The 15,655-nt window shown below is 36.5% G+C and overlaps 4 protein-coding genes across 4 annotated transcripts; 2 read left to right on the top strand and 2 right to left on the bottom strand.

Moving 5' to 3' along the window:
• The first annotated feature begins 448 nt into the window (after positions 1–448).
• On the top strand, positions 449–1,961 carry LOC135682996 (uncharacterized). The gene has a single exon (XM_065198123.2). The coding sequence runs from the start codon at positions 610–612 to the stop codon at positions 1,678–1,680; it is 1,071 nt and encodes a 356-aa protein (XP_065054195.1). The 5' UTR covers positions 449–609; the 3' UTR covers positions 1,681–1,961.
• Positions 1,962–2,318: 357 nt separating this feature from the next.
• LOC135690349 (uncharacterized) lies at positions 2,319–4,628 on the bottom strand. The gene is made up of 2 exons (XM_065207867.2): positions 4,470–4,628; positions 2,319–4,357 (listed from the first exon to the last, which is right to left on the bottom strand). Exon 2 carries the CDS (start codon positions 3,650–3,652, stop codon positions 2,885–2,887), a length of 768 nt encoding a protein of 255 aa, XP_065063939.2. The 5' UTR covers positions 3,653–4,357; positions 4,470–4,628; the 3' UTR covers positions 2,319–2,884.
• LOC135681575 (uncharacterized) lies at positions 4,628–8,408 on the top strand. The gene is made up of 2 exons (XM_065196115.2): positions 4,628–6,509; positions 7,658–8,408. Exons 1-2 carry the CDS (start codon positions 5,996–5,998, stop codon positions 8,383–8,385), a joined length of 1,242 nt encoding a protein of 413 aa, XP_065052187.2. The 5' UTR covers positions 4,628–5,995; the 3' UTR covers positions 8,386–8,408.
• A 2,060-nt stretch (positions 8,409–10,468) lies between these two features.
• Positions 10,469–14,363, bottom strand: LOC135681581 (peroxiredoxin-5, mitochondrial). Its single transcript, XM_065196120.2, has 6 exons — positions 14,204–14,363; positions 13,189–13,365; positions 12,236–12,325; positions 11,781–11,819; positions 11,530–11,585; positions 10,469–10,685 (listed from the first exon to the last, which is right to left on the bottom strand). The coding sequence occupies exons 1-6, from the start codon at positions 14,306–14,308 to the stop codon at positions 10,580–10,582; spliced, it is 573 nt and encodes a 190-aa protein (XP_065052192.1). The 5' UTR covers positions 14,309–14,363; the 3' UTR covers positions 10,469–10,579.
• Between the last annotated feature and the right edge of the window lie 1,292 nt (positions 14,364–15,655).

The raw sequence follows: 15,655 nt of genomic DNA, 5'->3' as shown, positions 1-15,655 counted from the left end.
GCAGCCATGAATCTATAGCATGGAAACATCTTCTTTTGTTTTTATATGATGCAAAATATTGTTCGTATATTCAGATGTTCGCCTGTAGAGTAGAATTGAAATTAAATGTAAATATAAAAATTGTACATGATGAAAAACTCACTATACGACGCTAAGGGCTCATTTCCTGGATGCAAAACTTATGTAGGACAAAACTTATTAACACCCAGATACAGAGTGACGAGAGTGTGACGTTTTTAAATCAGTTAAGATGCTATTTCAACTAAGACACATCTGTCCCCCATTTCAGTGGATTTAAAGATTGTTGATAAACGTTTATATTAAGTTATAGTTTTCCAGCTAAGGTATTCTTTGGCGAATGTAATTTGCCTGATGAAAACCCTGACTTCTATTTACCTTTTTGCCAATGTAAACAAACGAATTTTGGCTGCGTGGGGGACGCTGTATTAGAGAGTTTACGAAACAAGACGCGACAGATCGAGACGAGCTGAAAAGGTCTGGAATCTAGTCATCCCGATGCGTTGACCTTTTTCCTGTTACGATTCACAACGTGCCTGTCACAACGCATTGCAGTTTGGCGCCAAATTCAGTTTACTCGAAGCTGCAAAAATGGCGAACAATTTATTCATCGTGCTCGAGGAAAATATGGAAGATGTCGAGGACTACCTTTTATTACATCGTGGTCACGCAAACAACGTTAATCTTCATTTAGAGCTTCCATATTTTAAATATGAACGTTTTAGCTTGGAAGATATGGCCGAAGAGGAGTGCTCTGTTGAAATGCGTTTCAAAAAGCAGGACATATACAATCTTGTGCAAGCCCTTCAACTGCCAGAAGTTTATCGATGCTACAATGGTGTCATTGTTGGCCCCGTTGAAGCGCTTTGTGTCTGCTTGAAGCGTTTCACGTATCCCTGCCGGTACGCGGATTTAGTCCCAAGATTCGGAAGGCCTGTTCCGCAACTATGCATGATCTTCAACCTGGTGGTTGAGGATATATATGACAGGTTTTCCAATCTACTGAACGACCTGAACCAGCCATGGCTCTCAAGAGAGAATCTCCAGTCATTTGCTGATGCAATACACAACAAAGGTGCTGCATTGGACAACTGCTGGGGATTTGTTGATGGCACTGTCAGGCCTATATGCAGGCCAACCAGGAATCAAAGAGCTGTCTACAATGGGCACAAAAGGGTTCATGCACTCAAGTTTCAGTCAGTTGTTGCTCCAAATGGTATGATTGCAAACCTTTTTGGGCCCGTTGAAGGTAGAAGACATGACAGCAGACTGCTTGTAATGTCTGGTCTACTGGAGCAATTAGAACAGCACTCGTTTTCCCCAGATGGTGCAACTCTTTGCATCTATGGTGACCCTGCATACCCGCATCGTGTTCACCTCCAGCGCCCGTTTGCAAGAAGAGCAGCTCTCACACCTGACGAGCTTGCTTTTAATCAATCAATGAGTCATGTCAGAATTTCTGTTGAGTGGGTGTTTGGAGACATCATCAACTCCTTCAAGTTTGTGGATTTCAAGAAAAATCTCAAGATTGGCCTCAGTTCTGTTGGGAAATTTTATGCTGTCAGTGCATTGTTAAGAAATGCTTTAACCTGCTTGTATGGCAACAGCACTGCAAAATTCTTTGAAGTCGAGCCCCCAACACTAAATGAGTATTTCTTGTAGATATACTTGATTCCACAGACTTGAAAACCAGAAAGGCACAATAAACAGTTTTTTTAAAAACTACCACATTGCCAGAGTTATTATGGCATCCCAGTAACACCACACTCAATATTGCCACACATGTTGCATTAGAATTCAACAAACCTTCTCTATTATAGTTTGCTGTTCTGTTTATTAGCCACATCTGTTTATAAATGCCCCCTTGATGATAGCCGCTCAAAATTAAGCTTAGAGAGAACAATAATCTACACCTGTGTAAATTATACTTATGTTAAAAAAACAAATGCCACCATCAGGCCAACATGCAGGTCAACCAGGATCCTGTTTCCAAAAGAAAGCAGTATATATAGCTTTTTGATGAAATCCTCTCACATTGAGAAATAAACAGTGTTTGAAATAATAGCTAAATCAATATTGTTTATAATCTAATCATCAATAGCTGGATCATTAATATGGTAAAAATTATTTCCAACTGGAAAAGATGTGTGCCATTTTCGAAAATAGATGCAGTAAAATGTCTATGTGCAGCAGCATTTAATAAAAAAATCAATTAAGTGTTCACTAAAGAGTGTTACTTCAATTAATAAAGCAAAATGGAATAACTACAACAAAAAATGTAATCATTGCGATGTTAATGAAGAGGAAATACAGATAATTTGAAACCATTTTAAAAACAAACTTAACTACAGTTTACAGTTAAATATGATCAACTGTAAAACTATAGCTAAAAAGAACAGATGTAAACAATTGCATAACTGTTGTGGTATTAATAAGTATAAAGATGCTGGAACTGTTTAGTGGCTAACAACAAAGTCTCTATAACTTTATCACATTGGGATCACAATTTTTGCTTAGGAATTAAAAAAAACAAAATAGAAAAGGAGTGGAGAAAATTTTATTACTTAAAAGGACAAATTTGAATGTTAAATTTATGGGAAGGACCATTGCCTAATATAAAGTCTAGAGCATGATGCACTTAAATTGCAACTTAGAATCTATAAATCAAAGAGTGTACAGCTGGCACTCTATGACAGAACAGTAAACAGTTATTTAACTATATATGCTCTAATGTGTTTCTGAAAAAGTTGGAATCTGTTTTTGTAAAATTCAACAATTTATAACAAGAGGCTTATTCAAAAGTTGATAGTAGAAAGGGGACCTTAATTAAATCATTTTTGTATTTGCTGTTATGACTGTTAACATATTAAGATTTTTCCAACAATTTATTAACAACATCAAGCAGCAGCTGGTTCTGATGTTGCATTTGCCCTTGCTGCTGCTGAAACATTGCCATCATTTCTGTGTCTCTCTTTACCCTTGCCTCATAATTTTTCTCCTTAATCTCTAGCTCCCGATGCTTAATTTCCCACTCTCTCTCCATTTCCCTCTCTTTTATCTTAATTTCCTTTTCTTTAATCTCAATCTCTCTTCTTCTTAATTCAAACTCTTCTCTTTTTAGTTCAGCCTCTCTCTCAGTCTTTTCTCTCATGTAATGCATCACCTCTGTGTCCTTGTCCCAAACAGTCTTTTTTCTTTTCTTTCCTCCTTCCTGACTCTCCCTCTCTCTTGTCTCTGCCAATCTTTCCATGGATCGCTTTCTTATAGATTCAGCAGTTTCCTTCTCCTTTTCATCAACTTTCCCCCCAACCCTTAACATTACAGCCTGTGCCTCAGTCCCCCTTTCAATTATATCTTGGATGGCTTGCTCTAATTCAGTGGGTTCTGGTGGACTGATACCACTAGCACGCTCTTCCTCTGCCATCTTTCTCTTAAAGCTCCTCTCCAACTTCAAAAAACGGTCTCGGACTGCTCTTTGGTCTACCATAAAATGTGGTTGGCCAATTTTATTTAAATTATTGGCCACGTTATCCCAACTGTGACCACGCTCCCGAGTACCCATTTTGAATAGATAAGGCTCCTCGACAAGGATCTCTCTACAGAGCAGTGTGTCATGCTCAAGGGTCCATGTCATTTTTGGCCTAATTAATAGAACATTGAAATAGGAAAAAACTCAATAAAGACACATATCTGACCCAAATCAAGAAAACTGTTATAGAAAACATTCAAAGCAATATACACTGAAATCTTAACAAGCAATCTGTACAATCATATTAGATAAATTTAAAAACTATAGCAGTGTTATAGAATTTTATCATAACAAATTAATTCTGCTTACACCAAAATACTTTTACAGTTCAATCTTATACCGAGTTTTACTTGCAATTCTCATAATGTATAGTCTCACTACAACAAAGATCTTGGGGTTGGCTAAAAGGGTAAGACAAAAAATCAATGCTGAAAACACGAGCCCTAACCTTTTGGATTCAGGTTTCTGGATCCTAACAGGTGGGGTGTTTTAATTCTTTGTAGCCATTTTTAATTTGGCATTGCACAAAAAGATAAGAAATTTTGAATATAAATTAACACCTTCTACCGTTAAAAATATGAAATAAGGCTAACAAAAATCAACACACGTTTCCAACAGCTTGTATTACACATAATATTAATTTGGTGCTGGCCTATTGACCTAGAAGTGAGTTTAACGTTCGCTTTAAAATATGGCACAAATTAATGGTGTTATACAGTTGGGACGATAAATATACTACAATGTTCACCAACTTTTGGTTCTTTGTCTCTTTGAGCCCCTGATCAGCCATTCTGCACTTCGTATATGAGCCTATAAAAGGTGGAAGATTGTTCAAAATCTGACAAAAATAGATCACTCAGATTGGAAAAAGAATGAAATCTTCAAATTTAACAAAATCGATGAGTCTTAATCATATACTTACGATGAAAATGTCCACGTTTTCCTCACAACGTAAAATTCCAAAATCTGAGTTGCGAAATTGGCCTCCACGCGCTGGATTGGAAAATCATGAGAAGACCGCGCTAGTTCCTAGACTCCTCCAGCTCGTCTGGACCTGTCGCGTCGTGTTTCGTAAACTCTCTATTAGTAATTACCGATCATCAAGAGCGGATAGTGAGTGAATTTGAAGTAGACTTGGTTTGACAGAAATGGTCGGTTTTATTGAAAGAAAGCCTGTCTACACGAAATGGTTTTGTATTAGTTCATTATTGCTGTAGAAGGAATTTTGCTCCATTGCTGCACATTCTGGAGCAGAAATAAATGCTTTGGCGCAGAAGGCAAGAATGTTGTAATATTTGTTTAGAAACTTGCTCTGGCTATTTCATGATGGTAGATTATTTGGAAAGGTTTTTCAAACGATAAGTTCATCGGTACCTGTATTATCTATTTCGTCAGTACTGTTCAGGGGCGTGGTGGGAATCTTCTCTGGCCAGAAAATTCTAGTTTTTGGGGCCTCCATAGAATCCGCAATTGGCATCGTACTCCATGGACTGATAGTCCCAGTATAGAAAATCAAACGTGTTGGCATAGCACCAAGTGTGAACGCGATATCTGCCACGCCCCCCCCCCCCCCAGTTCTCGGCAGGATCAATTTTGCATTTCGTCTAAATCCGATGAGAAAATGTTGGGGGAGGGGTAATATTTTGGCAACGTACGTTTTGTGATGTAATCCTATGAGTAATGGGCGTTCCCTTCAGGTAAAAATTGCGTTCCTTGTTAGTAAAAGGGGGTTTTCTGGTGCTAAAAGGGGCGTGGTCCAAAATATTTTGTTTTGTCCCCCCCCCCCCAGAGCGTAGTGGCTGGCGCCGCCATTGATTACAATGATTACACTTTGTACCAGATCAGGTTTTAGTTATCTAAAACTGATTTGTTTCTCTCGCAACATAAAAAGTCATCAAAGAGCAGTTAAAATTTGCTGTTTTGGCTTGCTCAGAGACTTGCCTAACATGGTTCTTCAAAACAGAGTTTTAATCGACTAATTCAACAAAATGTCGCTCCCACACTTTTTTGCTTGAAACCATGACTTACTATCAGTTTTTGCAAAAATTATTAAGTATTTTGTGGCTGGAGTTGCCCATTTCTCTAACGGGCTGACAAAGATAGTTGGGGGCACTCCTTCTACGAGATCAGTGGGGACACCCTGTGATGAAATTGAAAACGAGGCCCGTCTCGGTCTGTGTCTCGGTTGGCCTTCTTTGGCAGCTCAATTTTTCCTCAGAAGTAGAAGAGGTGTGGATTGAGATTTTTTAAAAATAAAAGAGTATCTCAAGTCGGGGTTTGTCATTTAATTAATTGCATTAGAAAGGTCTTCATGACGTATGCAGAGCCATCAAAAGATGTGTTGATTCCTGGAAAATAGACCATCCCATACCCTCACAACTGAGGCACGTTGTAAGACCGCGGGTTTGCACAAAGTGGAGAAGAATATACCGCAAGGAATGCACTAACATGGCACAAAAACATTTTGGTAGACTAAAGGCAAAAGTAATAGAAAGCAAGCCAATTGTTGCACAAGTTGCGAGGCAGGGAATATCGAGAGCCGGGGCGAGAGTGTCAGCTTTTCAAAAGCAGATCGACGACTTCTTCAAGATTACAGATGTCAAAGAGGCACAATTGACAGTAACAGATTCTGAAAAGAAGTTTCTAGAAGCCCGGAATTTGGCAAGACAGTCAAAAAAAGAGCTTGAGCAATCTGAACAATTACTGCAAGAGGCGAGGAAGAAAGTAGACCGATGCCCACGTGATGACAGTGAAAAATATTTGGCTTGTGTTTCAGAAGAGCGTGCAGTATGGGTAAAAGTTCAGGACATCAAAAAAGCTAATCAAGAGTTTGAACACGGCGAGAGAGAATTGTTTACTGAGTACTCTAATGCAGTTCGAATTTCACATGAAAAAGAGAGGGAACGAGCACAGAAAACGAGATACTGGTCAATAATTGGTTCTATTGCAGGGACAGTTGCTGGTATGCTCCCTTAATCTTTATTTCATGTTCTTTATTTGCTTTTGTTATCCACTTTGCATATTACACCAGTCAACACCCTGGTAGTTGCCAATTCTTACTGTTTTTTATTGAATAGCGCAATCATGCATGCTTATTGGCAATCATACCGCCCCCTCGCTGTTTGGTGTTTCCACATATCAGTGGTGTACACAGGGAAGAAGCCATAAGGGGGAGGCATTTCAAACAATTCTGTAAAACAGTCAAAAGTTTTGTATTAAAAAAGTAATTTTTGTCCTTTGAAAAATGATTTCAACAATAGAGGCAACGATTTGTATTGGAATAATAAAATGTTCAGGCTTTATATATATTAAATTCACTTACAACAAGGCTGGCAGGTCTACAAAATCTGAAGATGTACTAGCACCCCTTTCTCATGACACATCACTAGGAGACATGTTTATAAACAAAAAGTAAATGATAATTTTTCATGTTGCCATGATCATTAATTAAGTGTGGTATTAAGTTTAACTATTAGCATGATATACTAACACTAACACTAATAATGACGTCAATAACAGGCCATTGGCCTGGGTGACAATCTCTTGACTATGTTCAAGGCTGATCTTGTTTCCTTATCTCAAGGACAGTTTTTAAAAGGTAGCATGGCAGGTAAAAGTAAGACAATTAAAAATTCCTCCTTCTCATTATGATTTCTCTGGGGTGATTATATATAATATAATTTAAATTAGAAACTCTAGATAGACCTGAACCTAGTCTACTTATCAAATTCCCATTTAGAAAGTGATAGTTATATTGACTCAGAAAGGAATATTTATTTTATCTAAGCAAGACTGCACATTTGAAAGTTTTTTTGTCTGGTAAGTAGTATTTAAACAAGAATGAATCCTACATATAGTTTAACAAGGCAAATTATGGGACATAAGCAAACAAAGTTAATAATCAAACATATTTGATAAATTTTGCTTGTAATAAACATAACAATTGATATAAGCATACTTCCCCAAGCATTGTTACAAAACACCCTTGTAGTTTTGCTATAGTTTGTGCTGCTAGAGATGTTTCTGTACAAAGCACCAGGCACCTTTTTGTCACAAAACTATAAGACTATGTATCTCCCAAATAATGATCAAGGCAAACTTCTCAAATAGGCTTCTTCGGGTCTTCAATGTTGACGTTTTATAGACTGAAACAAATAAAACAAATTGCATCACCGGATGCAATTGTGAATGACTTGAGAAATGAGATAATGCAAAGGAATATGGAACAAGCAGAGATCCAGAAATCATTTCAAGTAAACACCTTATCATTGATAAATGGACTGGAACAGAAAATTACAGCTGCTGGAAACAAGAATCAGATTGCTCAATTGGCACCTCTGGATAGTGGTGTTTCAAAAAGTACAAAAGAACTAATTGAAAATTCAAAGACAGAAATAAAAGACTACATAATAAATGCCAATAAACAACTTTCTCAGTTTAACGAGAATTTTAGTGTGGATTTACAGAGCACCTTACGTGAATCGGTTGATCAGGTGAGCAAAAAAACTGTGGTTCTTTTAAACCAGTCATTTGATGAGCAAAACGCCAAGCTGACAGAGAAGATTTCTACTGTCCTTAGCAATGCATCTGGGAATTCAGTAGCAGAAATACATAAATATTTCAAAATGGAAATGAAGAGATTATCAGACCATCTACAGTTAATTTCAAAACAAATGAACAATGCCAATAAAGAACTAAGTATCAAAGAAAACAATACTCCTCTTCAAGAGGAGGTTTTTCAAGTAAAAGAGGCTGATGGTGAATGGAAGATTAATGTAAATTTAGCAGTGTCTGTTCTTAGTTTTAGCTTGTTGTTATTTGTGGTTTTAAAGAATTGATGTAGTTTAAAAAGAGAGTATGACTTTTATTGTTAATTTTTATGATTCATCCTATGAATATCACAAAAATTTACACAGTTCCGGTATAAGCAAGAACTTTCAGATCCTTGTTCTGGTAATTCTCAGCATTCTGCCGATTCCAAACACCATTCATTTACCTAGCCTGCATCACAGACGGAAGTTTTTGGTCTGTGATGCAGGCTATCATTTATCATGATACCTTTGTTTTACCATTTATAAGGCTCCTTTAATTAGTAAGCAGACAACTAGTGTGATAAAGCCTTCAAAACTATGCATAATATGATCAGAATATATATACCACCAAAATTATTTAAATGTCAAAAACATATGGAGCAAAACTAGCCAAGCCAAACCTTTTTGACAATTGTAAGATGAAAAACTGCTGACTTGTAGTAGAGGTGTCAGTATCTCTTAACAGTGTAAAAGGCTTGGGGATGTGGGCTTGGGAAGCATAACCCCAATTGTTTAGACTTTGAAAAAATAGTTTTTTATGGTCAATTTCTTATAACAACAACAACTCTAGATGTTATCACAAAATTAGAAAATGAGTTATTAGTTGTCATTGATATTGTTATTTTTAAGGTTATGTTAGGGAAAGGTCAAGGAGCCTTTAACAAAGCCCTATTGAGGGAAAGGAGGAAGAGGTTTGGAAATGAGAGAGGAAAGATGGAGTCTGTTGATTTTTGTTTTGAATAAGGACAGGTTATAAGAGTCTTGTGAAGCTGGAAGTGGGTAGGACTTTCTGAAGTTTAACAGATCTCAGGAGGAAGGATGAGTTGTGGGACAGAGTTTATGAATTTGACCTAGGATCTCCTTCGAGCAATGTTCATGGTTGAATCTATAAAAATGGAGAGATTTGCAACTCAGCACCAATGAGAAAAAGGGCTCAGCCAGGCCTTGCCCGGAAAGGCGCTCAATCGAGCGCGCGCGCCTAGAGCGCACCCAAAAAGAGCCTTGGAGAGCGATTTATAGAGCCCCTCAAAACGTAAAAACAATATAAACACGGAGCAAAATATATTTCTGGACTTTGTTGAATCAACTTGATCAAGCATAAACAATCTTCCCAACAGACCGCAATATTATGATTTGCGTAAGATTACCCGTTGAGAAAAAATTCAGCAAATTCGACGTTGGGTTTTCGATATCATTTTTAATCTAATAACCCTCTAATAACCAGCAAGGACACAGGCCATCAAGCGTATTCTCCGGCAGATTTATTTGATTTTCGAGCAAGCGTTAATCATCTATTGAAGTATATATTATTTTCTGTTTTTTTTAATAACTTAAAATCGCCTGTGCAAATCAGCGATCACGTTTCCGTCCAAATTATCGCATTGCTTTTCATTTTTCATTTGCTTTTGCGAGTAGTAGATGTTCTAGCGTTTCTTATAGAATGGATAACATGAAAAAAGGTAACAAAGTTGAATGTTCGATTTAAAGCCATGCGTTTTGATGAAGCAATATGTGAAGCTAAACATAACAGTAGTGATATACTGACACTGATAAAAGCTCATCGAATGATGGCAACTTACATCTAGAAAAATCTGATCAATTTGAGACTTTGTTTTATTATATTTCTATATTTATATTAACATAGTGTTTGTTGCATGTTTTGTTATTTCATATTATGGTGCTTTCTGGTATCACCGTTGAATTTCATATTTAACATTCTTCCGAAGCTTTCGATATGAAGCTCTCGATCTCCTAAAGCTCTCGAAGGACTGGAAGGATGCTCTCAAGGACATTTACTTAGAGGTGCGAAATAAAGCACCTAGAGTTTCTAAGGGGCACTTGTTATGGAGCAGCTTCATTTTACTTAGAGCAAGGCCTGCTCAGCACCAGGGGTGTAGTGCTTGGGGGGTTTCAGGAGGGCTGTTAATGATGAAAATTGGCAAATTTCTACTTTTGTTATTGTTTTTCACAACATTCTGTGGAAAAGCCCTCTTAGTTATTTTGATAGCACTACACCACTGCTCACCCATGAGACTCGGTGAGGTATTATCAGTTGTTGATAAGGCATACCATTTTGAAATGATATTTTTGCAGAATACAATACAAAAAGTTTTGATTTTAATTTTTCTTGTCATGTTTATAAAGTATCAAACTACTGTGAAATAAGACAGGATAAATTTATCTTTCACACCCATACAATCATTTGTTTATATATTTACAGTTAAAGGTTTGCCAAAAGACTGTTTGACAAGCTGCATGTCAGTCCTGTGCCATCTGGCTCCACCTGAACATTCTTGACCACACCATTTTCAACAATCATGGCGAATCTAAATGGGAAAAGTATTGTTGCATTTCATTTGTGACAAAAAGCTGCTAGAGTTTGTGAACTTGAGAATCCATGTTTAAAAATTGTTAAGAGTTCCCCCTTAAAAATAACCTTTCCATCCAGATATGAGAAAAGTCCCCCAAATGTCAGTAGCCTTGTAACTTTAAGAAACTTTTTTGTTCCTATAAGTTTTGTCAGAATCTACATACATTGAAGCCTCCATACAATTGACACCAGATGTTCTTAAGAGGTTCTGTTGTCTTAAGGCTTTGTATACATGGCCTTGGTCAAGGCACAGTGCCTTTTGGATCAACCTCGTTTGGAAAGATACAGCATTTTCAAATGTATCCATTTTCATGTTAGCACTATTTGTTTGGAAGGTCAAAAGGATACACTTTAGTTAGTTTTCATTTGAGAACACTGAAGAGGCAAAAGGGCCTGGTATTGTACAGTGGATGCTTTCAAAGTTAAATGCTTTTAAAAATTGGTCAGAATCTTCCCAAGATTAGATTCAAATGGTCTATAATTTATAAGGTGTGTCCTCTTTTTCACAAAACTTCAAATTTCACAAAAATTTGCAAAGCCTATTCTTTAAAACTTTGCATTTGGCATGATTATTTTTAACATTAGGATAGGTGAAGATGAGATTTAATTTAGACCCCTATTTCACTGTCTATTGTGGTTGTAGAATGAGCCTGTATAATGTATCACATACTTCAAGAAGTGTAGTAGCATTTTGACAAAGGATTTCATCAGATGAAGATGAAGGCTAGAAAAGCAGCTATAGCTAACATATTAAAAGAATTTGGTTTTTCTGATATCTTATATATAAAGTTAATTCATACCTTTTACATCTTACATTTCCAAGCAAGGGTGTGGCATCCAGTTCTAGATCAATTGCCTGTAATACAATATTTCTAAATAAATACACAATTCTACTCATAAAAAAATAATTGTAGAAACCTTACGAATCTCAAATCAGTATATCAAAATATTTAAATATTTCGTATTATTTAAATTTATAAAACATTGTCCACAACCTACCAAAAAGTTTAATTATTCAAACTGATACAGATTATCTGAAAACTCAATGTACCTTTGCGAATTCTCCTTTCATATCAGCAAGCATTCTGATCTGGAAAAGAATTACGATTATTACGAAGAATTACTTTTTATTCCTCCTCTAGATACCAGACCAGATACAATATTGGTAATTTCCCTGTTGAAATGATTCAACTATTCAGTTTAGAAAAATGCAAATCAATTAAGAAAAATTAAAAGAAACAGAAAGTGGATGAAAGGAAAACATAAGTAAAACTGAATTGATCAATAGTATGCCTCATTTACAGCATCAAAGTGGGTAGTGTGAAAGGGTAGTGAAGTAAGTAGAAATGGATTCCAGTGCAAATTTTTCTTCAAGAATAGAAAAATCATTGATTCAATTTTTTGGATAGCTCTAAGACAAATACAACTTTAAATAAGCATCTTGTGCTTTCAAACAATCTTTTTCAAGTTGACTTAAATTATTTCACAAAATCAAATTTAAGATACCTTTCCAGTTGCCTTGTGATGGTCTCCCCAGGCAGCCATTACAAATGGGTCATTTACTGAAACACATGCAACCACAGCAACACCTTTTGCCTGTGAAAATGAAAATTGTCTAAATGTTTAACAAGGTTTAATGAGACTGTTAAAGGTGAATTTAGAAATAGTTTTTAGCCAAAAAAGGCTGTAGTGAAATTGTTAAAAGTTTAACCTGTTAATCAAATATAGCAAGATACTTTAATGCCACACAGATACCATCAGCTTAGTTTGATTTAGAAAAATATATTTGCAATTTGGTATAAATAGTCAGCAACTATCTATTACTTTTCAGTTGTTAACATAAATCAAGTTTGTAGATCAGATATGTTCAGTATGCATAGCATTATAAACTTGAAGAGTTGACAGTACTGGGACATCAGACATTTTTGGACCATTTGTCTGCACCTGCACCTGATATACACTAATTTTTTTTATAAGAACAAAGGTCGATGTTGAGTACTCCAGTTTCTTAATGTTCTGGAAATTTCAATACTCATTGTTTATTAAGAGTTTTTTAATTATAATGTCATGAATGATGTTATGAAATGTTTGTGACCTTTTTTCCCGTCAAGAGATTTGCTTCCGATCTGACGCTGTATTTAGATGTGGGAAGTATATTTTTTTCCATGTGTCTTGATTTCTAGGCCATCAGGGTAATCATGTTCTTTTACAAAATATTTTACAAAATTTCATTGTTCTCAGTTTTATCACGATTTATTAGTTTCTCAATTTTTTTGCTTTCAGTACTGAAGTTTCTTAATTATTTCTAACTGCCCAGTACTCGTTTCTTTTAGCCAGTTTCTTATAAAAAAATGAATGTCTAGGGGCTATTAGTGCACCTAAGATCCCTGCAAACTGGAAACATGTGATATTTTAAAATCTAAATATGCAACATTAAAAGTATACTGTAAATGGATTACCTTTAGTTTATCGAAATCATCAACATATCCTGGCAAATGTGTTTTGCTGCACCCTGGGGTGAAGGCTCCAGGTACTCCAAATATGATGCCTTTCTTGTCCTTGAACAAGTCTGCAATATTCACTGTTTCTCCTGGGCTGTTCTCCCACAAACTGACAGATGGTAGTGAATCACCTTCCTGTGGAAAGCAAAATAAATAAAAATTGATTTGCTCATACGAAAACCACGAACGCGTTATTTCGCCGACTGAGCCACGTGGTAGTCTGTGTTTGGTAACCCTGTGGATCAACTTCCGTGTTCTTGCTTCACTGGAAGCAAATTCAAAAATGACAATAGGGGATTGAATAATGTCACGTGCTTCATACTGCATCACTGCTGACCAACTTTCTTCAGTGTCAGTGAGTGGAAGAATGGATATGGGATATATTTTTATCAAATTATTTAGCACGAATGACAAAGCTGAGCAAAAAACCTGTTTTCAAGTTGCTAACAGATGTCTGCAACGTAATCTAGAGTTTGAATTTTGCCACAGATACGGTTGCTGCTTGCCTTAAATCCGATAATACAAAACATGGGTCACGAGGTGAAGCGAGGTTTGGAGTGAATCTGTCACATTAATGACTTCTCTTTTGAAACCGCACAGCAAATTACAAATAAATGCACACAATTTACGAGTGAGTTTTCTCATACATACAAATTACACCATTGACAAGGCCTAGGAAATAATTTGTGCATTTAGGTCTGAATAGACTCTCCCACCCCTCTCTTTTGCAACAATTGTATAACACAAACAATTGAACTTAAGGTAAGGAAAACAGAAAACGGTTAAGCAAAATCTGCTTGAAACTGAAATGAATTGTTCTTGACAAAATCGGCTGTCCACTGTCCACCATACTTGATGATCGTGCTAAATCCCTTCCTAAAACACAAAGACGGGCCTAAAATTGAGCACCCGGTCGCAAACTTGATTGCACGGTACAGTTGAAAGAAAAACAAGAAGAATCTATATTCCTTACCTTAATAGGCATGTTGACGGCAATACTTGAATGGAACCCTGCAACTCTAGCTAAAGCAGATCTTGTTACTGTCCTGGTGCTCCTGGCAAATGCGAGTGCAAGCATATCGAAAGAGACGGTGGGAGTCGACAATAAATGATGGACAGCGTCCCAATGCTCCTACGCTGCAGCCCACGCACAGCAAATCCTTGTGTCAAAGAAGATAATTCCTAAATACAGAAAAACATCATTATTTTTTGCTAATTTTTTCCTGTTAATCTACAGTGGCGTAGTGAGGGGGAAAAGAGGGGGTGGATGCTCCCCCCATTTGCAAAGAATCTCTTTGAAAAATGACGTTTTCCGGTGTTTCAAAAGTCGTGGACCAAGCTCAGTTCCTTGCTCAACTTGCCTTTGCGCCTTTGCCTCTTTATTTATTTACCATTTTCCTATTTTTTGCTTCTAATGAAAAGTTTATAAAACAAAGAGCAAAATTTTAGCGCCAAGGGTTGATTCGATTATCGTGTAACACCTTTGAGGTGCCTGGAAAAAATTGGAAACACCCATTTTTCAAATTCAGTTTTTACTTTAAGATAAAAAAGATAAGAAAATAAAAAAATAAATTTTTGCATAATTTCATTGCCACTGAAAACCATAATATTGCTTTTTATCGAATCGGAGCAAATTTTACCGAATAACACATTGTGGGCATCCCCCTACACTCCGGTAAATCCGTTCCTGCAAATGGCTCTAATATTTTGGCTTGCTGAAATTTCAGAGGAAAAGAAGTACGTATGAGTCTTAGAGACTCGACAGTCTCTTTAAGCAATATCACCAAGAACCGCAAAGCAGTGCTTAGGTTTTGGCAGACTGTATGCCATCCCACAGAGTTGCAGCAGAAGTGTGATGTAAAGAAGCTTCACACTGAAATTTCAGGTTTTTTTTAATATTTTAATTTTAATCTCGATTATTTGCACACGATAAAATGGGGGAAAACATATCTTTACCTTTATTCGCCATTAGAAAAGAAAGTGAGGTCGGTTTCCAAGCTAATGTCTTATTTATAACCTTTGTGTCGAGATCTGATCTGTTACTTATAAATCTGAACAATTAGATAGGATATGCTCGCGATTCTGATTGGCCTACTTTGATCCACAACTGGGTATATATATATTTCCTAGCCTAGAAATTTTTAGATCCATTTTCTGGTGTTCTACTCTCTGAAAAGTGTCAGACGAAAAGCTTTGGTATTTTTCACAATGTTTGCGTTTTCAAAGCCATTTTTAAACAGGATGCTAACTGCTGGTGGCAAAATACAACTTTTACCGCAATTTTTTATTCTTTATTAAATGGTATCTTATGGCCATATTTCGTTGTCGGTAAAATAATCTATCGGTAGGCGAAATAGCACCAAAATTCTTTTCCATCTATGTTTTCGTCGGTAAATTTGTCTATTTATGGCCCTCCACACCCCCG

The sequence above is a fragment of the Rhopilema esculentum genome, chromosome 12, assembly GCF_057945365.1.
Source record: "Rhopilema esculentum isolate cy_ngs chromosome 12, ASM5794536v1, whole genome shotgun sequence".
NCBI lineage: Eukaryota > Metazoa > Cnidaria > Scyphozoa > Rhizostomeae > Rhizostomatidae > Rhopilema > Rhopilema esculentum.
The sequence above is the reverse complement of the archived record's forward strand: the minus strand, read 5'-3'. Positions and strand labels throughout refer to the sequence as shown.